Source organism: Salmo trutta, chromosome 12 (assembly GCF_901001165.1).
Source record: "Salmo trutta chromosome 12, fSalTru1.1, whole genome shotgun sequence".
Classification (NCBI taxonomy): Eukaryota; Metazoa; Chordata; class Actinopteri; order Salmoniformes; family Salmonidae; genus Salmo; species Salmo trutta.
The window spans coordinates 36,779,322-36,802,691 of NC_042968.1; the positions used below are offsets into that span (position 1 = coordinate 36,779,322).

At 44.6% G+C, this 23,370-nt stretch overlaps 1 protein-coding gene across 4 annotated transcripts in view; it reads left to right on the forward strand.

Moving 5' to 3' along the window:
• The first annotated feature begins 2,157 nt into the window (after nt 1-2,157).
• LOC115203463 (golgin subfamily B member 1) overlaps nt 2,158-23,370 on the forward strand; it is a 54,989-nt gene continuing 33,776 nt past the window's right edge. For all 4 annotated transcript variants that reach the window (XM_029768157.1, XM_029768160.1, XM_029768158.1 and 1 more), the window contains exons 1-12: nt 2,158-2,295; nt 4,449-4,511; nt 5,401-5,571; nt 6,691-6,834; nt 6,991-7,104; nt 10,227-10,397; nt 19,474-19,662; nt 20,489-20,611; nt 20,975-21,088; nt 21,911-22,208; nt 22,397-22,512; nt 22,827-22,944. In XM_029768157.1, coding sequence (XP_029624017.1) covers nt 4,467-4,511; nt 5,401-5,571; nt 6,691-6,834; nt 6,991-7,104; nt 10,227-10,397; nt 19,474-19,662; nt 20,489-20,611; nt 20,975-21,088; nt 21,911-22,208; nt 22,397-22,512; nt 22,827-22,944 — 1,603 coding nt within the window. In that variant the 5' untranslated portion in view covers nt 2,158-2,295; nt 4,449-4,466. The remainder of the gene's footprint in view (nt 2,296-4,448; nt 4,512-5,400; nt 5,572-6,690; nt 6,835-6,990; nt 7,105-10,226; nt 10,398-19,473; nt 19,663-20,488; nt 20,612-20,974; nt 21,089-21,910; nt 22,209-22,396; nt 22,513-22,826; nt 22,945-23,370) is intronic.

Consider the following 23,370-nt stretch of genomic DNA (forward strand, 5'->3'; position numbering starts at 1 on the left):
GATGCAATATAGATATAACACACACTCTAACACGTGACAGAACAGGATAAAACTATATGACCCTAACCACGTGACACCTTCCCGCCAGGATGTCCAGACCGGATGCCCTTATTTGGGCATGTACGAACCAGCCGGACATAGGGTCATAAATCACGATTTTGACCGATGCTGTCTCCTTTATTCTCTCTATAGTACTCTAAATTCTCCAATTCATGTTGTTAAATTCAAAAGAATATGATTTTTTTTTAAATCACTGACACCATTCAAACCAATGAGGGTTCAGAATATTAAAGCCGATTATCTCAGAATCCTTTTTTTGCAGTTAAAACCTCAGTCACAAGCTCTTGTAATGATACACATTTACTTTTAAAAGTCAAATATAAAACATGATCACAATTATCAAAAATATAATGTAATTATAACAAATATATATCAGCTACAAAAATATAAACAATAGAGACATAGGTCTTTGTTTTTTGTGTGTGGTTATAAGACAAATTCCACGGTAACGGAATTATGCTGCGACTCCAATTTTTACCCTTTAAAATGTATGCCAAACAAAAAACTATGATTTCAAAGTTGAACAAAACATACAACTATGCACAATGACTACTTTGACCAATTTATACAGTAAATAATATATATATCATATATTTAGTGGAAGAATTGCAGATGCTAAATTTGGTTGCAGAATTACAGTAAAATCTCCCTGTTTTATTATGTTACCAAACGTATCTGCACAGTTCTTCCTGTTAATGTGTTTTTGTAAAATGTTCCATGTAAATTGTTAAAATTAGTAATTGTGCATAGAGTTCTATGGTTTGTTAAAAGGATACTTTGGGATTTTGTCAAAGAAGACCTTTGTCTACTTCCCCAGAGTCAGATGCCATTTTTATGTCTCTACCACAGGAGGTTGGTGGCATCTTAGTTGGGGAGGACGGGCTCTTGGTAATGGCTGGAGTGGAATATGTGGAACGGTATTAAATCCATCAAACATGGTTTCCGTGTGTTTGATGCCATTCCATTTGCTCCATTCCGGCCATTATTATGAGCCGTCCTCCCCTCAGCAGCCTCCACTGGTCTCTACATCCAGTATGAAGGAAGTTAGAGTTAGAGCGTTAGTGCAATGACTGGAAGTCAGTGGTATTTACTAGCTTGCTATCAGTTACCATAGACTTCCAGTCATTGCTCTAACGCTAGTTAGCAATTGCGCTAATGCTAGTTAGCAACTTACTTCAAACTGCATGCAGAGACAAATGGTATCCACGAGTTCATCTGACTCTGGGTAAGTAAAGTGCTTCATTGCCAAAATCCTGAACTACCCCTTTAAACTTTGAAATCAATTGGTTTTGTTCAGTATGCATTTTAAAGAAGAAAAAAATTGCAGTCTCAATGTAGGATGATTGTAGACTCCATCAATTTGGAAGTAAATTCTTGAAAATCAGAACATTTTAATTTGTTAAAATTACTGAAGATCTACAGACTTCAGGGTTGATTTATTTCCTCCAATTTGAATTGTCAGATTTTACATGGCATAAAAAAACATGAAAAGTTGTACCCTAGAAACCTAGATAGGCTCCCGAGTGGCGCAGCGGTCTGAGGTACTGCATTTCAGTGCTAGAGGCGTCACAACAGACAGCCTGGTTCGAATCCAGGCTGTATCACAGCCGGACGTGATTGGGATCCCTTAGGGAGGCGCACAATTGGCTCAGCGTCGTCCGGGTTTGGCCGTTGTAGGCCGTCATTGTAAATAAGAATTTGTTCTTAACTGACTTGCCTAATTAAATACAAAATAAAAAAACACCTGGGATGGGCAACTGGCGGCACCCATGCGACCCCCTTTAGAAGGCCCTTGGATCAACCCCCCCCCCCCAAAAAAAAACAGAATACAGCTTTGTAGTGAATTTCAAAAAAATAAAACAAATAACAGAACAGTCTCAACAGCCAACAGTCTCCCCCATCATCAATGTTGCCCATCCCTGGGCTACAATAATGACTCGCTGTATATATTGTACTTATATAGATGATTTACCTCGTCCTCCCTGATACATACCTTATTCGTGGGCACGCGGACTTCGGGCAAGCGCACGCAGCATCGCAGTAGGAGCGTCGTTGCCTGCCTTCACAGCGCGTGCGTGCCTTCGCTGTTTTTATTCACCTGACGAACATGGCCGCTGGTGATTGAAGGATACCTCGGATCTCTTGTGATTTCTTAACTTGAGCAATAAACATGCGCTTTTTGACGATTTCATTATAGAATATGTGAATGAACATCTTTATGAAGCGATAAATTGGGTAAGCGTTTGGGTTTTGCTATCTGACCAGTGCAAGCAGCTGTTAATGCTAGCTAACGTTAGTGTTAGCAAAATTGTCAGCTGCCGACTGGCTTATAAGGCTCCTAGCTGACATTCATTATATTATAATACTCATTAAGTAGCCTTTAGTTACATAGTGGAGGCGACGTTATAGAACAGGTTTTGCATGCTGATACATTTGGCATGCCAAGTCGAGCTGGCTAACGTAGCTAGCTAAAATGTAAATGGTCATGTTACAGTAACCTTAGTTAGGTACTTGGGGGGGGGGGGGGGGGCAACGTTAGTAAATGTAGTTAGCAAGTAAATGTAGTTAGCAAGTGTAAGCCCAATGAACAGAACAAGCACCTCCATTCCAGCTAGTTTACAATTGTTTGCGGACATGTACAAACACGTGAACGGTCAACCGGCTTTCTTTCAAAGCCATTATTAAACCATTACTAACGTTACCATGCTACTAAGGATGCAACACCAGCAGCAAAAAAGATGACTATATATACAATGGCGCAGTCAGCGAGTAGCTAATAATGTCGATAACGTTTAGCGGTGCCTGCGGCTGATAATGTAATAAACCTCGTAGGGCCAACCCTGCATTTTTCTGCTGTAGATTATTAACGCTCTGTTACGGGCCAGTGAAACCGAGGAATGAGATTTGGGCAGCTGGTCACAGAGGGAGCGGCAGGACTTGCTGTGGTACAGTATGCATGAGTGAACTGGTTTGGCCTGATTTTCTCCTGGCTGTATGTCATGTGACATGTGCGTCAAACAGCTAAGTGCTTTTGGCTGCCAGCATCTCAGGGCACTCCGTTAAATGACTGGCTTCCAGCCCTTGTTGTGCAATATAACAACAACTCACCTTAACTGTCTAGATTGCAGAATCATAAGCAACACACTGCTCATTGTCATTAGTAGCAGCCAGAATTGAGTGATTCCTCACTCCTCTCCACTAACATGACCTCAAATCAAATTGTATTAGTCACATGTGCCGAATACAACAGGTGGTAGACCTTACAGTGAAATATTTACTTACGAGCCCCTAATCAACAATGCAGTTAAAAATATATGAATAAGAACAAGAAATAAAAGTAACAAATAAAAGTAACAAGTAATTAAAAGAACAATAGCGAGACTATATACAGGGGGGTACCAGTACAGAGTCAATGTGCGGGGGCACCGGTTACAGACCTGGGCCTGTATTGACAACGAGTCTCAGAGTGCTGATCTTGGATCAGTTTAGTCTTTTCAGTCATAATGAGTAAGGTTATATGGACAGGGGGGGTTCTTGATCAGCACTCCTACTCTGAAATGCTTGATCCCTGGCATGTAACAAGCTGTTCATGGAATAGGCTAGTCTGTGAGTGGGAACCAATGTAGCCTCACTGTGGTGCACTCGAAGGTGCAGTAGCCCAACAAATGGGTGTATTCATTAGTCGGATTCTGTTGAAAAACGTCTGTTGCAAGAGGGGGTGAATACTGTAGGCCTATGTCTTATCTTAGTCTTGCGTTATGTCAGTTAGGCTATGGATAGACATCATTTCACAAACATAGGGTATTTGACACCCTAGTGTAGTTGTGCAAATTAAAAAGCAAACGGATTTGCTGTCACAAGAACAAAACAAGTAAAAACTATTTTTTAGAGTTTGCTTTTAAACATGTAAAAATCTACTATATGTAAGCTTGCATGCTTGTTTTCACTCATACATTCCACACTACTCACAATACCTAGGCTAGTATTGGGTCCTAGAGCCTGAGGAACCTCTTGGGGGACATTGCAACATTTCTGTGGACCGAGATATGTTTGGTGTTCCCAAATTAATTATGTGGCACAGGCCTTGAAAAAGCCCCAGGATCTGAAACTGACATTGGTATGTTGTTGTTGAAAACAGCCCTCAAGACAGCTCAGTGACTCAACTTCTGAAGCAAGACCTTCAGAGCTTCACTGAAGCTTGAATTTGATAGGCCGCTTAAGTTTTAGCCTAGCCGCAGCAGTCCTTCCAGCTCAGATGAGGTTTAGTCATTGTTATCCCAAATTTCATTGAATGTCCTGTGTTAGTTGTCATGGTTATGTGTAGGGTAGCCTATTTGTTAAATGCTTTGGTTGTGGATTAAATGTCCCTGTTGTTTATTTGACCCTAGGAAGTAGCACTCTAAACCATGCTGAAGTGGTTTTCCAATGAAGATGGTGCTCCTGGCCAGGGAGTAAGTATCAAACCAACATGTCTGTTTGTGAAGGAATGCACCTGTGCTATGTATGTCTGTGTGTACGCATGTGTGTGTGTTCTTTCAAAGCCATCAGCCCATAACCCCATAGATGGGGGGAGGGGATTAGGGAGAGTGCTGAGCACACAGCTTTTGACTGTGAGGATCAGAACTCGTACTTCCTGTAGTGAAGCCACAACTACCCCACCTCCACCTCAATTCACGACAATCAACCCCTAACAACAACCCCACAGACTTTTCCTTTCAGTCCCTAGCCTAGCCCATTCTCCTTGTTCTTATCCATTAGCTGTTTGTATAATACGTTTATTGGAGTGGGGCTATGTTATTAGCTGAAACCTGTCCGGTCCTCACACATCTAGAATCCCTCCAAACATTACCATAGTGATGACATGGAGCTGTCCCCCTGTGTATACCCCATCTCTTTCTCATCCATACTGTGCCCTCCTCTGTCCCAGCGAAGGCTAGCTTTCTGTTTTCACTAACATATTGTCTCTCTCTCTCCTTGTCTGTCTCTCGTGTCTCTCTCCTCGTTGCTCTCTCTCCTCGTTGCTCTCTCTCCTCGTCGCTCTCTCTCCTCATCTCGCTCTCCTCGTCTCTCTCTCCTCATCTCTCTCTCTGCTTGTCTCTCCTCGTCGCTCTCTCTCCTCGTCTCCTCACCTCTCTCTCGCCTTGTCTCTCTGTCTTTCTCTTGTCTCTCTCTCTCTCCTTGTCTCGCTCTCTCCTTGTCTTTCTCTCTCTCCTTTTCTCTCTCTCTCTCCTTGTCTCTCTTCTCGTCTCTCTCTCTCTCCTCGTCTGTCTATCTCCCCCTCCTGGCTCTGTACCATATCTCCCTCCCCCATCCTACCCTTGGTCCCCGGTCTCTCTCCAGGCGCTCGGCTCCCCCCAGGGTGGTGCTGGTGCTGGAGGAGGAGAAGGAGGCCAGGCAGCCCTGGTGGAGTTGGCGGAGCGGCTGGCCCAGACAGAGCAGCTGGTGTCCCAGCTGAAGGAGCTGATCCGGGAGAAGGATGGCTCGCTGCGCACCAAGGACGAGCAGCTCAAGGTACGTCCTGGGTGCTACAGTTTGATGATGCCCCTAGACACTCTCCCAAATGCCTAACCCTAACCATTAGGAGGTGAATATTTTTAAACTGACCGTGGATCAGTTCTTACCAACTGCAACATTGTGGCAGTTCAAGGCCCTCCTAAAGCCACAGGGATTGGTGACGGACAAAGCAGAGGCATTTATCAGAAAGCGCAATGCAAACACGGCCACGGCAGAGTGAGGCCCATATGTTGTCAGTTTGTTTTTAATTCAAGCCAATAGAATCACTCATCCTGTTTCAATGGCAGGGAGTGGTTTAGTTACTTCTGTCTATTCATTTACAAGTCAAAGTCCACTTGTGCTGCACAGAGTTCTGACACCATTTCTGCATCCCAAATGTCACCCTATTCCCGATATAGTTCACTACCGGGTACTGGTCAAAAGATATGCACTATATAGGAATTAGATGGGTCCTGGCCAAAAGTAGTACACTATATAGGGATTAGATGGGCCCTGGTCAAAAGTAGTGCACTATATAGGGATTAGATGGGCCCTGGTCAAAAGTAGTGCACTACATAGGGAATAGAGTGCAATTTGGGACACAACCCATGTCTACAAGAGGGCTGCTGAGGAATTTACAACCAATTTATTTTGTCCAATAGAAACACTGTGGTCTCTACTGATACTACAGCCATAGATGGCAGACCATAGCTTATCACTGTCTACCTGAGAGGCTCCATAGATAGACTATATAGTAAAACAGGATTAGAGTCCACAGGGAATAGTATACGCTATTATCGCTAACTCACAGTCCAACCAAGGTGCATGAATGAAGAAACAGACTGGCTAATATGTGAGAGGTATTCATGCAGTCTGAGATCACAGCACAGTGCATCACATAAAAAAAACACAACTCATAAACGCAGTGTCCATATGGCCTTTTTAAGGCATAGTTAGCCCAAAATAGCTTCTTACAGTTATGCTTAATAAGAATTGATGCCGTAGATATGACAACTCCAAAGAGTAGGATACCCCTCTAAATCGGAGCAAGAAATGCAGTGAATGTGTGACACCCTTAGTTTTAACTAAAGGTACCATGTCTCTCTCTCTCTCTCCCACCCCTTCTTTTCTACACAGGCAGAGAAGGAGGCGTGCGAGGCCAAGCTGTCCAAGATGCGTCTCCAGAACAAAGCCAAGGTCACCTCCCTCAGCGCCCAGCTGGAGGAGCTGAAGAAAGGAGGTGGAGCTGGGGGCCAGGGGACTCCCACCCACAGTAAGAAGGTAACACGCTCACACACATACATGCACATATGTTTGCCCGTGCGTACGCATGACACATCCATCCACCCACCCAAGTTCAGTGAGCAATAGCAACAGGAAACCACAGTAACCCTTCTGACCTTTGACCCTGTTTTTCCCTGCGTGTGACCCCTGTAGGGAGCTGCAGAGGGAAGCGAGCAGGCCAGCCGTGGGAAGATCCTCCTCCTTAGGAAGAAGGTGGAGGAGCTAGAGCATCAGCTGTCACAGAGAGATGAGGAACTGGAAGTCAAGGTACTACCTACATCCTTTTTAGATTTGAATTTTGAAGCAGAAAAATGTGAAGGAAGTTCAAAGGGGTGTAAACTTTCTTTAGGCATTGTACATGCATTCATACTAGCTTTATAATGCCTTATGACACTTGGTTTGGTTTAGGGAATGTTCACATTCACAGTTTAAAGCTTAGTTGCTATATACAGTGCATTTGGAAAGTATTCAGACCCCTAGACTTTTTCCACATTTTGTTATGTTACAGCCTTATTCTGAAATGGATTCCATATTTTTTCCCCCTCATCAATCTACACACAATACCCCATAATGACAAAGCAAAAACAGGTTTTTAGACATTTTTGCACATTTATACAACATAAAAATTAAAATATCGCAATTAGATAAGTATTCAGACCCTTTACTCAGTACTTTGTTTGAAGCACCTTTGGCAGCGATTAAAGTCTTCTTGGGTATGACGTTACAAGCTTGGCACACCTGTTTTTGGGGAGTTTCTCCCATTCTTCTCTGCAGATCCTCTCAAGCTCTGTCAGGTTGGATGGGAAGCGTCGCTGCACAGCTATTTCCAGGTCTCTCCAGAGATGTTCGATTGGGTTCAAGTCCGGGCTCTGGCTGGCCCACTCAAGGACATTGAGAGACTTGTCCCGAAGCCACTCCTGCGTTGCCTTGGCTGTGTGCTTAGGGTCATTGTTCTGTTGGAGGTGAACCTTCGCTGCAGTCTGAGGTCCTGAGTGCTCTGGAGCAGGTTTTCATCAAGGATCTCTCTGTACTTTTCTCCGATCAGCTTTCCCTCGATGCCGACTAGTCTCCCAGTCCCTGCCGCTGAAAAACATCCTCACAGTATGATGCTGCCACCACCATGCTTCACCGGCCAAATAGTTCAATCTTGGTTTCATCAGACCAGAGAATCTTTTTTAGTCCTTTAGATGCCTTTTGGCAAAATCCTAGCTGGCTCTCATGTGCCTTTTACTGAAGTGGCTTCCGTCTGGCCACTCTACCATTCAGGCCTGATTGGTGGAGTGCTGCAGAGATAGTTGTCCTTCTGGAAGGTTCTCCCATCTCCACAGAGGAACTCTGGAGCTCTGTCAGCGTGACCATCGGGTTCTTGGTCACCTCCCTGACCAAGGCCCTTGTCCCCCGATTGCTCAGTTTGGCCGGGCGGCCAGCTCTAGGAAGAGTCTTGGTGGTTCCAAACTTCTTCCATTTTTAAGAATGATGGAGGCCACTGTGTTCTTCAGGACATTCAATGTTGCAGAAATGTTTTGGTATCCTTCCCCAGATCTGTGCCTCTACACAATTCTGTTTCGGAGCTCTACAGACAATTCCTTCGACCTCATGGCTTGGTTTTTGCTCTGACATGCACTGTCAACTGTGGGACCTTATATAGACAGGAGTGTGCCTTTCTAAATCATGCCCAATCAATTGAATTGACCACAGGTGGACTCCAATCAAGTTGTAGAAACATCTCAAGGATGAGCAATGGAAACAGGATGCACCTGAGCTTAATTTCGAGTCTCATAGCAAAGGGTCTGAATACTTATGTAAATAAGGTATTTCAGTTTCTTAGAATAAGGCTGTAATGTAACAACATTTGGAAAAAAGGAAGGGGTCTGAATACTTTCCAAATGCAGTGTACATAACTACAGTACACAAATAAATGAATACTGTGTTACCTAGCTAAGGCCATAACAATGTTGTTAGTGTTCCAGTGGACTTTAGTGTGTCACTAAAACATTCCACAGTAAAAATGCTTTAATACTCAGTGTATGTGTAGTATAGAACATGGCTTTCGTCAATCCAGTGTGATTGTGAACTAACCTTTTCAAACAACCCTTTATTTTTTGCCTACATACCGGTAGTAACAAGAGAATGTCACCACTCCAAATATAAACATTGTTCCTGAGCAGAAAGTCCAGGTCCATGTTTCCTTAGCCAGCGGACAGATAAGGGAAGCCAATATCCTTCTGCAAGGATGTGAGGAATGAGTTGGCGTAGTGTTATTATCTCCTGCAAGGTGCCCTCAGGCCACAGCTAATATGGGTCCTGTTCATTAGGCACCAAGTGCACGAAAACGAACTGAAACAGAGAAGTACTGCCTGGACTTGTTTTCTGTTGCAAACTGTTTTGCTACGTCATGCCCTAATGAATGTGACCGAGGTGTTTGCCTCCATCCTCTTATCTACAAAGTAATTTCTCCTACTAGGCCTATTCAGAATGTCTCACAGTGCTCAGCTCTCATTTCCTTAACTATGGGAATGTTCATATCCCATGGCTATGTTTTAATACAGTGAAGCCTTGTCAGTGAGATATGAGAGGTTGTGTCCTAGAGTTTAGAAAAAGGTATTTTAGTGTCACTCCACAATGATACAAAATATAGATTTTTCAAACCACATTGTGGACCACTCAGTTTTGAGACACTAAAAACAATCCTAGTCAAACATGGTAGAGGCATCATCTATAGTGCATTACAACATCTATACACATGTATGCATAAACAAAACGACGTACAGTAGACAAAAGGACAGTTGGTCCCTTATAAAGACATGTCTCCTTTGGAGGATAAGGTGGCATGCTTTATTAATAGTATTACCTGATAACATTAGCTGATAATATTACCTGATAACAACTAGACCTAGGTCGATCCGTCCCAGGTCGATCCGTCCCAGGTCGATCTTGTAGCCAAGGCCTACTCTGTTAAATGGAGAATAGGTCTTAAGTCATGTTTGTGGTTCAGGTTGCTTTGTCCATCAAGTGTGTTTGTATAGTGTGTCTGTCTTTTCATACTTAGTTGTATCTGATCCAGTATCTTCAAGGTGTTTGGAAAATTCTCAAAATTGTGTGTGAATTAGTATATATTTTTTGTGTTTGAGTGTTGTTGTGTCTACTGTGTGTGTGTGTGTGTGTGTGTGTGTGTGTGTGTGTGTGTGTTTGTTTGTGTGTGAATGAGTATATATTATTTGTGTTGTTGTGTTTGTGTGTGAATGAGAATATATTTTTTGTGTTTGAGTGTTGTTGTGTTTGTTTGTGAATGAGTATATATTTTTTGTGTTTGAGTGTTGTTGTGTCTACTGTGTGTGCGTGTGCGCCGATGTGCATCTGACCCATGCCCACGTCTTTCCCTCTACCAGTCACGAGAGCTGGAGGACCAGAGGCAGCGTGGGGCGGACATGGACGCCATGCTGGTGGAGCGAAACAGGAAGCTGTCAGAGAAGGAGGCCTACATAGTCCACCTGCAGATGGGCATGGCCACCGGAGAGCAGACGGCCACGCCTACAGCCCAACCCGACACGGAGCACAGGGTAAATACAAATTCCAGAAGCTTTATTGTCCTTGAAATATACATCACATGGACAAATTGGCACGACCGAACAATGATGCTTCTGCTATTGGGACACTACGGATTTCAGAGAGAAGTTGGGGGTACCAGTAACAGTATCACCAGCCCTGGTCCTGGAGATACATGGGGTGTGCAGCTTTTTGTTCCAGACCAGCACAGTCATATTATCTCATGACCTCATGCACACAATCTAATACGAGGTTTCCCACCACACAGTCTAATACGAGGTTTCCCACCACACAATCTAATACGAGGTTTCCCACCACACAATCTAATACGAGGTTTCCCACCACACAGTCTAATACGAGGTTTCCCACCACACAGTCTAATACGAGGTTTCCCACCACACAGTCTAATACGAGGTTTCCCACCACACAGTCTAATACGAGGTTTCCCACCACACAATCTAAGACGAGGTTTCCCACCACACAGTCTAATACGAGGTTTCCCACCACACAATCTAATACGAGGTTTCCCACCACACAATCTAATACGAGGTTTCCCACCACACAATCTAATACGAGGTTTCCCACCACACAATCTAATACGAGGTTTCCCACCACACAATCTAATACGAGGTTTCCCACCACACAGTCTAATACGAGGTTTCCCACCACACAATCTAATACGAGGTTTCCCACCACACAATCTAATACGAGGTTTCCCACCACAATCTAATACGAGGTTTCCCACCACACAGTCTAAGACGAGGTTTTCCATTCCCACCACACAATCTAAGACGAGGTTTCCCACCACACAATCTAAGACGAGGTTTCCCACCACACAATCTAAGACGAGGTTTCCCACCACACAATCTAAGACGAGGTTTCCCACCACACAATCTAAGACGAGGTTTCCCACCACACAATCTAAGACGAGGTTTCCCACCACACAATCTAAGACGAGGTTTCCCACCACACAATCTAAGACGAGGTTTCCCACCACACAATCTAAGACGAGGTTTCCCACCACACAATCTAATACGAGGTTTCCCACCACACAATCTAAGACGAGGTTTCCTATTCCCACCACACAATCTAATACGAGGTTTCCCATTCCCACCACACAATCTAAGACGAGGTTTCCCACCACACAATCTAAGACGAGGTTTCCCACCACACAATCTAATACGAGGTTTCCCATTCCCACCACACAGTCTAATACGAGGTTTCCCACCACACAATCTAATACGAGGTTTCCCACCACACAGTCTAATATGAGGTTTCCCACCACACAGTCTAATACGAGGTTTCCCACCACACAATCTAATACGAGGTTTCCCACCACACAGTCTAATACGAGGTTTCCCACCACACAGTCTAATACGAGGTTTCCCATTCCCACCACACAATCTAATACGAGGTTTCCCACCACACAATCTAATACGAGGTTTCCCACCACACAATCTAATACGAGGTTTCCCACCACACAATCTAATACGAGGTTTCCCACCACACAATCTAATACGAGGTTTCCCACCACACAACACAATCTAATATGAGGTTTCCCACCCCCACCACACAATCTAATACGAGGTTTATCATTCCCACAACACAATCTAATACGAGGTTTCCCACCACACAATCTAATACGAGGTTTCCCACCACACAGTCTAATACGAGGTTTCCCACCACACAGTCTAATACGAGGTTTCCCACCACACAATCTAATACGAGGTTTCCCACCACACAATCTAATACGAGGTTTCCCACCACACAATCTAATACGAGGTTTCCCACCACACAATCTAATACGAGGTTTCCCACCACACAGTCTAATACGAGGTTTCCCACCACAATCTAATACGAGGTTTCCCACCACACAATCTAATACGAGGTTTCCCACCACACAACACAATCTAATACGAGGTTTCCCACCACACAATCTAATACGAGGTTTCCCACCACACAGTTTAATACGAGGTTTCCCACCACACAGTCTAATACGAGGTTTCCCACCACACAGTCTAATACGAGGTTTCCCACCACACAATCTAATACGAGGTTTCCCACCACACAATCTAATACGAGGTTTCCCATCACACAGTCTAATACGAGGTTTCCCACCACACAATCTAATACGAGGTTTCTCACCACACAATCTAATACGAGGTTTCCCACCACACAGTCTAATACGAGGTTTCCCACCACACAATCTAATACGAGGTTTCCCATTCCCACCACACAATCTAATACGAGGTTTCCCACCACACAATCTAATACGAGTTTTCCCATTCCCACCACACAATCTAATATGAGGTTTCCCACCACACAATCTAATACGAGGTTTCCCACCACACAATCTAATACGAGGTTTCCCACCACACAATCTAATACGAGGTTTCCCACCACACAATCTAATACGAGGTTTCCCACCACACAATCTAATACGAGGTTTCCCACCACACAATCTAATACGAGGTTTCCCACCACACAATCTAATACGAGGTTTCCCACCACACAATCTAATACGAGGTTTCCCACCACACAATCTAATACGAGGTTTCCCACCACACAATCTAATACGAGGTTTCCCACCACACAGTCTAATACGAGGTTTCCCACCACACAGTCTAATACGAGGTTTCCCACCACAATCTAATACGAGGTTTCCCATTCCCACCACACAATCTAATACTAGGTTTCCCATTCCCACCACACAATCTAATACGAGGTTTCCCACCACACAGTCTAATACGAGGTTTCCCACCACACAATCTAATACGAGGTTTCCCATTCCCACCACACAATCTAATACTAGGTTTCCCACCACACAATCTAATACGAGGTTTCCCATTCCCACCACACAATCTAATATGAGGTTTCCCACCACACAGTCTAATACGAGGTTTCCCACCACACAGTCTAATACGAGGTTTCTCACCACACAATCTAATACGAGGTTTCCCATTCCCACCACACAATCTAATACGAGGTTTCCCATTCCCACCACACAATCTAATACGAGGTTTCCCATTCCCACCACACAATCTAATACGAGGTTTCCCACCACACAATCTAATACGAGGTTTCCCACCACACAATCTAATACGAGGTTTCCCACCACACAATCTAATACGAGGTTTCCCACCACACAATCTAATACGAGGTTTCCCACCACACAATCTAAGACGAGGTTTCCCACCACACAATCTAAGACGAGGTTTCCCACCACACAATCTAAGACGAGGTTTCCCACCACACAATCTAATACGAGGTTTCCTATTCCCACCACACAATCTAATACGAGGTTTCCCATTCCCACCACACAATCTAATACGAGGTTTCCCATTCCCACCACACAATCTAAGACGAGGTTTCCCACCACACAATCTAAGACGAGGTTTCCCACCACACAATCTAAGACGAGGTTTCCCACCACACAATCTAATACGAGGTTTCCCATTCCCACCACACAGTCTAATACGAGGTTTCCCACCACACAATCTAATACGAGGTTTCCCACCACACAATCTAATACGAGGTTTCCCACCACACAATCTAATACGAGGTTTCCCACCACACAGTCTAATACGAGGTTTCCCACCACACAATCTAATACGAGGTTTCCCACCACACAGTCTAATACGAGGTTTCCCACCACACAGTCTAATACGAGGTTTCCCACCACACAGTCTAATACGAGGTTTCCCACCACACAATCTAATACGAGGTTTCCCACCACACAGTCTAATACGAGGTTTCCCACCACACAGTCTAATACGAGGTTTCCCATTCCCACCACACAATCTAATACGAGGTTTCCCACCACACAATCTAATACGAGGTTTCCCACCACACAATCTAATACGAGGTTTCCCACCACAATCTAATACGAGGTTTCCCACCACACAATCTAATACGAGGTTTCCCACCACACAACACAATCTAATATGAGGTTTCCCACCCCCACCACACAATCTAATACGAGGTTTCTCATTCCCACAACACAATCTAATACGAGGTTTCCCACCACACAATCTAATACGAGGTTTCCCACCACACAGTCTAATACAAGGTTTCCCACCACACAGTCTAATACGAGGTTTCCCACCACACAATCTAATACGAGGTTTCCCACCACACAATCTAATACGAGGTTTCCCACCACACAATCTAATACGAGGTTTCCCACCACACAGTCTAATACGAGGTTTCCCACCACAATCTAATACGAGGTTTCCCACCACACAATCTAATACGAGGTTTCCCACCACACAACACAATCTAATACGAGGTTTCCCACCACACAATCTAATACGAGTTTTCCCACCACACAGTTTAATACGAGGTTTCCCACCACACAATCTAATACGAGGTTTCCCACCACACAACACAATCTAATATGAGGTTTCCCACCCCCACCACACAATCTATACGAGGTTTCTCATTCCCACAACACATCTAATACGAGGTTTCCCACCACACAATCTAATACGAGGTTTCCCATCACACAATCTAATACGAGGTTTCCCACCACACAGTCTAATACGAGGTTTCCCACCACACAGTCTAATACGAGGTTTCCCACCACACAATCTAATACGAGGTTTCCCATCACACAACACAATCTAATATGAGGTTTCCCACCACACAAGTCTAATACGAGGTTTCCTCACCACACATCTAAGACGAGGTTTTCCATTCCACCACACAATCTAATACGAGGTTTCCCACCACACAATCTAATACGAGGTTTCCCACCACACAATCTAATACGAGGTTTCCCACCACACAATCTAATACGAGGTTTCCCACACAACACAGTCTAATACGAGGTTTCCCACCACACAAGTCTAATACGAGGTTTCCCACCACACAGTCTAATACGAGGTTTCCCACCACACAATCTAATACGAGGTTTCCCACCACACAATCTAATACGAGGTTTCCCCACCACACAGTCTAATACGAGGTTTCCCACCACACAATCTAATACGAGGTTTCCCACCACACAGTCTAATACGAGGTTTCCCACCACACAATCTAATACGAGGTTTCCCACCCACACAATCTAATACGAGGTTTCCCACCACACAATCTAATACGAGGTTTCCCACCACACAATCTAATACGAGGTTTCCCACCACACAATCTAATACGAGGTTTCCCACCACACAATCTAATACGAGGTTTCCCACCACACAATCTAATACGAGGTTTCCCACCACACATCTAATACGAGGTTTCCCACCACACAATCTAATACGAGGTTTCCCACCACACAATCTAATACGAGGTTTCCCACCACACAATCTAATACGAGGTTTCCCACCACACAATCTAATACGAGGTTTCCCACCACACAATCTAATACGAGTTTTCCCATTCCCACCACACAATCTAATACGAGGTTTCCCACCACACAATCTAATACGAGGTTTTCCCACCACACAATCTAATACGAGGTTTCCCACCACACAATCTAATACGAGGTTTCCCACCACACAATCTAATACGAGGTTTCCCATCCACCACAATCTAATACGAGGTTTCCCACCACACAATCTAATACGAGGTTTCCCACCACACAATCTAATACGAGGTTTCCCACCACACAGTCTAATACGAGGTTTCCCACCACACAGTCTAATACGAGGTTTCCCACCACACAGTCTAATACGAGGTTTCCCACCACAATCTAATACGAGGTTTCCCATTCCCACCACACAATCTAATACGAGGTTTCCCACCACACAGTCTAATACGAGGTTTCCCACCACACAATCTAATACGAGGTTTCCCACCACACAATCTAATACGAGGTTTCCCACCACACAATCTAATACGAGTTTTCCCATTCCCACCACACAATCTAATACGAGGTTTCCCACCACACAATCTAATACGAGGTTTCCCACCACACAATCTAATACGAGGTTTCCCACCACACAATCTAATACGAGGTTTCCCACCACACAATCTAATACGAGGTTTACCATTCCCACCACACAATCTAATACGAGGTTTCCCACCACACAATCTAATACGAGGTTTCCCACCACACAATCTAATACGAGGTTTCCCACCACACAGTCTAATACGAGGTTTCCCACCACACAGTCTAATACGAGGTTTCCCACCACACAGTCTAATACGAGGTTTCCCACCACAATCTAATACGAGGTTTCCCATTCCCACCACACAATCTAATACGAGGTTTTCCACCACACAGTCTAATACGAGGTTTCCCACCACACAGTCTAATACGAGGTTTCTCACCACAATCTAATACGAGGTTTCTCACCACACAATCTAATACGAGGTTTCCCATTCCCACCACACAATCTAATACGAGGTTTCCCACCACACAATCTAATACGAGGTTTCTAATACGAGGTTTCCCACCACACAATCTAATACGAGGTTTCCCACCACACAATCTAATACGAGGTTTCCCACCACACAATCTAATACGAGGTTTCCCACCACACAATCTAATACGAGGTTTCCCACCACACAATCTAATACGAGGTTTCCCACCACACAATCTAATACGAGGTTTCCCACCACACAATCTAATACGAGGTTTCCCACCACACAATCTAATACGAGGTTTCCCACCACACAATCTAATACGAGGTTTCCCATTCCCACCACACAATCTAATACGAGGTTTCCCATTCCTACCACACAATCTAATACGAGGTTTCCCACCACACAATCTAATACGAGGTTTCCCACCACACAATCTAATACGAGGTTTCCCACCACACAATCTAATACGAGGTTTCCCACCACACAATCTAATACGAGGTTTCCCACCACACAATCTAATACGAGGTTTCCCACCACACAGTCTAATACGAGGTTTCCCACCACACAGTCTAATACGAGGTTTCCCACCACACAATCTAATACGAGGTTTCCCACCACACAATCTAATACGAGGTTTCCCACCACACAATCTAATACGAGGTTTCCCACCACACAGTCTAATACGAGGTTTCCCACCACAATCTAATACGAGGTTTCCCACCACACAATCTAATACGAGGTTTCCCACCACACAACACAATCTAATACGAGGTTTCCCACCACACAATCTAATACGAGTTTTCCCACCACACAGTTTAATACGAGGTTTCCCACCACACAATCTAATACGAGGTTTCCCACCACACAACACAATCTAATATGAGGTTTCCCACCCCCACCACACAATCTAATACGAGGTTTCTCATTCCCACAACACAATCTAATACGAGGTTTCCCACCACACAATCTAATACGAGGTTTCCCATCACACAATCTAATACGAGGTTTCCCACCACACAATCTAATACGAGGTTTCCCACCACACAGTCTAATACGAGGTTTCCCACCACACAATCTAATACGAGGTTTCCCACCACACAACACAATCTAATATGAGGTTTCCCACCACACAATCTAATACGAGGTTTCCCACCACACAGTCTAAGACGAGGTTTTCCATTCCCACCACACAATCTAATACGAGGTTTCCCACCACACAATCTAATACGAGGTTTCCCACCACACAATCTAATACGAGGTTTCCCACCACACAATCTAATACGAGGTTTCCCACCACACAGTCTAATACGAGGTTTCCCACCACACAGTCTAATACGAGGTTTCCCACCACACAATCTAATACGAGGTTTCCCACCACACAATCTAATACGAGGTTTCCCACCACACAATCTAATACGAGGTTTCCCACCACACAATCTAATACGAGGTTTCCCACCACACAATCTAATACGAGGTTTCTCACCACACAATCTAATACGAGGTTTCCCACCACACAATCTAATACGAGGTTTCCCACCACACAGTCTAATACGAGGTTTCCCACCACACAATCTAATACGAGGTTTCCCACCACACAATCTAATACGAGGTTTCCCACCACACAATCTAATACGAGGTTTCCCACCACACAATCTAATACGAGTTTTCCCATTCCCACCACACAATCTAATACGAGGTTTCCCACCACACAATCTAATACGAGGTTTCCCACCACACAATCTAATACGAGGTTTCCCACCACACAATCTAATACGAGGTTTCCCACCACACAATCTAATACGAGGTTTACCATTCCCACCACACAATCTAATACGAGGTTTCCCACCACACAATCTAATACGAGGTTTCCCACCACACAATCTAATACGAGGTTTCCCACCACACAGTCTAATACGAGGTTTCCCACCACACAGTCTAATACGAGGTTTCCCACCACACAGTCTAATACGAGGTTTCCCACCACAATCTAATACGAGGTTTCCCATTCCCACCACACAATCTAATACGAGGTTTTCCACCACACAGTCTAATACGAGGTTTCCCACCACACAATCTAATACGAGGTTTCTCACCACAATCTAATACGAGGTTTCTCACCACACAATCTAATACGAGGTTTCCCATTCCCACCACACAATCTAATACGAGGTTTCCCACCACACAATCTAATACGAGGTTTCTAATACGAGGTTTCCCACCACACAATCTAATACGAGGTTTCCCACCACACAATCTAATACGAGGTTTCCCACCACACAATCTAATACGAGGTTTCCCACCACACAATCTAATACGAGGTTTCCCACCACACAATCTAATACGAGGTTTCCCACCACACAATCTAATACGAGGTTTCCCACCACACAATCTAATACGAGGTTTCCCACCACACAATCTAATACGAGGTTTCCCATTCCCACCACACAATCTAATACGAGGTTTCCCATTCCCACCACACAATCTAATACGAGGTTTCCCACCACACAATCTAATACGAGGTTTCCCACCACACAATCTAATACGAGGTTTCCCACCACACAATCTAATACGAGGTTTCCCACCACACAATCTAATACGAGGTTTCCCACCACACAATCTAATACGAGGTTTCCCACCACACAGTCTAATACGAGGTTTCCCACCACACAGTCTAATACGAGGTTTCCCACCACACAATCTAATACGAGGTTTCCCACCACACAATGTAATACGAGGTTTCCCACCACACAACTAATACAAGGTTTTTGGGTGGTTTTGCAGGCGTTGCCGGAGGAGAGCGGAGCGGGCTCCCTGGCGGAGCTGCAGCTGCTGGTCCTAAGTCTGACCAGGAAGGTGGGCGAGGGTGATGAACGTTACAGCCTGCTGCAGGAGCAGACTGAGAGCCTCAAGGAGCTCCTAGTCACAGAGAAGGCTGCCTTCGAGGACAAGGAGAACATGTACAAGCAAAACGTAGGTTATGGTGAAAAATCACAGATTTCGCAGATGTGATTTTTTTTACGTGATTTATCAGCAAATCTGCTTATTACTTTAGATTTGTTTTATATAAGAGGTATGTACAATTTTTTTAATCATCACATTATTTATCATCACGTTTATTAATGACAGATAAACATTAAAACAAAAACAAAAAATCCAGTTACAACTCAGCTCCTCCCCCCGTCCCTGTAAAATCTTTTTAAAAAATACGCTTTTTCATGTTTGCTGTGTCATGGCCAATAATATCACTGTTCACCTCATCAGCTGAAGAAATCGCAAGCGCTCTATTTCCCTGTCAGACCAGCCTTGACCAGCCGTGTATTACATTTACATTTACATTTTAGTCATTTAGCAGACGCTCTTATCCAGAGCGACTTACAGTAGTGAATCCATACATTTCATTTAATTTTTTTACATTTTTTTGTACTGGCCCCCCGTGGGAATCAAACCCACAACCCTGGCGTTGCACACACCATGCTGGCGTTGCAAACACCATGCTCTACCAACTGAGCCACAGGGAAGGCGTATTCAAGCTTCCCTGTCAGACCAGCCGTGTATTCAAGCTTCCCTGTCAGACTAGCCGTGACCAGCCGTGTATTCAAGCTTCCCTGTCAGACCAGCCGTGACCAGCCATGTATTCAAGCTTCCCTGTCAGACCAGCCGTGACCAGCCATGTATTCAAGCTTCCCTGTCAGACCAGCCGTGACCAGCCATGTATTCGAGCTTCCCTGTCAGACCAGCCGTGACCAGCCGTGTATTCAAGCTTCACAAATGTCTTCTGAATGAACTGTCGTTTCAGATCCAGACGTTTAAAGACATCATTCTGCAGAAAGACAACAAGCTAACGGAGGTCAACCAGATGCATGAACAGGAGCTCTTCAAGTTGGCCGCCAAGTCTGACGCCAGCGCTGATCTGGAACAGGTAAACTAGACTAGAGGATTTACCGCTGTTACTTTTGTTTTACCATTAAAATGACCAGTAAAATCGACTATGAACCCACTTTAAATGGTCCTTATTCCGTGAAGTTACTCTATTCATTCTGAACTCTGTAACCCGGCTGCATGCTAGCTGTAGATACACTATAGATTATTCTATCTTAAGTCATTGGAAGGAACGTTCTGTTTCCAAACAGTTATACATCCAGCAAATTGTACCAAAAGTTAAAATTTCCAGTTACAACATGCAATGTGCTAGTGTGACCACAAGACCAAGTTGTGATGTACAGTATCACTGCTGTGCACCGTGGGTAGTGTAGTTGCTGACATGGCTGTCTGTCCTCCCCAGCTCTTGAAGGCTCTGAAACAGAAACTACATGAGAAGGAGGTGGTGCTGCAGGGTAAAAACCAGGTGATTGACGTCCTCCAGGGGGAGGTGGACTCCAGAGACCAGCAGATCAAGGTGAGAGGTTATTTAAATAGGTCAAACTTTATTTAAGGTGAACTATCCCTTTAAGGGGTCCTCTTTGTGTCTCAGGTAGAGCATGGCGCTTGCACCGCCTGGATCAGGGGGTTTGTTTCCCGCTGGGGCCACCCATATGAAGAATGTATGCACACATGACTGTACGTCGCTTTGAATAAAAGCTTCTGCTAAATGGCATATATTATGATATATTATAAGGAACCACATGGGTGTTAACAGCTATACCCATTGGAAGGGTGGGCCAAAACAATATGGGCTACGTTCCAATTTTCTTCTTTTCTCCCAAAGTGTGTGTCCACTTCCAAACCTTCCTGCATTCATTTAACAATGACGAGAACTCTCTAGACTACTCTTAAATCAATCCCAATGCTTTTAGATCCCTTAAAGGGAGTGTGCAAGTGCACACTACTAGGAAAAGGGTGGAGAATCAAGGATACAGTCTTGGTGATGGCTACTACTATAATGAATAATAATAATAATTTGGTGGGTGCTTATATTTGTCATATTTCATACATGTACAAGTGTGTACTAATACGCCTGTGCGAATTCTAAATGTCTTTTTTGTGTATCCCATCTCTCCGGACACCCTCGGAGAGTGGCGTGACGGCCAGGGTCTGCCACTATCAACGGTGACCCTGGAGTAATTAACTTCAGATGAGGGAGACCAATCCCCTTATGATGTCATCTCTCTCGCGACAACCCTAGCCTAGAACAGTGATCACCAATTGTCCCTCCTTTCCTCATCCATCCCTCTCTCTCCCCTCCTCCTGCTCTTCCCTCATCCCTCCTTTTCTCTCCCAGGACCTGGTGGAGCGGGCGCGGCGGCTGCAGGTGGAGCGCGAGAGCCTCGGGTCCAAGATGGAGGCTGAGAAGCACGTGATGCGGGCTCAGCTGCGTGACCTCTTGGAGAAGCATCAGGGCGAGCTGCGCCGTGCCACCGAGTGCCACGAGGCCCAGCTGGCTGAGCAGGAGCAGGCACTTCGCGGGCAGCTACAGGAGGAGCTGGGAAGGACCCCTGTCTCCGAGCTTCAGACCCAGACGCAAGCAGGGAGCGGCAGGGATTCTCCAGCCACGGCCCAGAGGATGAACGAGCTGGAAGGTAGGTAGTCGGTACAGATGTGGACAGATACACACACATTCTACAGACCATAGGATGCTTTTTAATGTTGATGGGCTTCCTGGGATGTTAAGCTCTTCTTCAGGTCTTGTGAAGATCTCATGATCTGCTTTTCTCCTGTCACTCTCATTTCTCTCTCTGTCTCCCCCCTTCTTTCTCGTCTCTCGCAGCACAAGCCAAGCTGAAATCTGAGGAGGCCAGTAAATCGGAAGCAAAGTTCCTAAAGATGAAAGCCTGGTCAAAGTCTCGTATTCGACAGCTGGAGGATGAGCTGAGGAAAAGCCAGGTAAGAGATTCAGTTATATCTAGCAAACTAACTGTAACATTTTAATTAGGCGGGATGAGTAAATTTATAGCGTGATGATCAATGTTGTAACTTTTCTGTAACAATGGTCTGAGAAGAGGGCAATTATTTTAGCAGCGTTTAATTCAGAGCTCCCATCTATTTAGACTTCTGTGATTAGTATGCTCAGAGGGCACGTGTCTTTGGGAGAGGGAAAATGTTGTCCTGAATGTATGTCGTACACCTTTAGTCTCATTCAAGAACCAGACATGTTGCGCTGAGCTTTCCTTGACCTGTGAACTTTGACCCTCCTCCAGTCTGGCAGAGTGGTCCCTAACGTGACGTCCCTGCGTAGCCGCATCACGGATCTGGAGGAGGAGCGGGAGGAGACGCTGTGGAAGCTGGAGCAGTACGACGAGATCAAGGCCAAGAACGGTGAGGAGATTCTTCAACTATCATCAATCACCTGACTACACTTATCTGGACCATGGTGTAATGAACTTAACGTGCTAGCTAGTTTTGTAAGTGTTATCTTATTGTGGACTTCTCCTTGGTGTTATCATTTATAACTCTTTAAAAAACTGTGTTAATTGGGTATTTAGCAAACACCCCACCCCCTCTTTTGTCTAGCGTTTTTGGAGAATTTAGCAATGCTAGAAAAAAAAGCATTTCTTTAAATTCAAAGTGAACTATCTCTTTAACAAAAGGGTTTTCTACTGCAGATGTTCTCTAGATGTTCTCTGTACTGAAACTAATCTCTGTGTAGTCTGGTGATGATTTACAAGAGGTTTGAAGACCCATCTAAATGAGCAACGGCTCCCCATTTTTACAAGTGATCTGTTTCAGCCTTGTACATCTGTA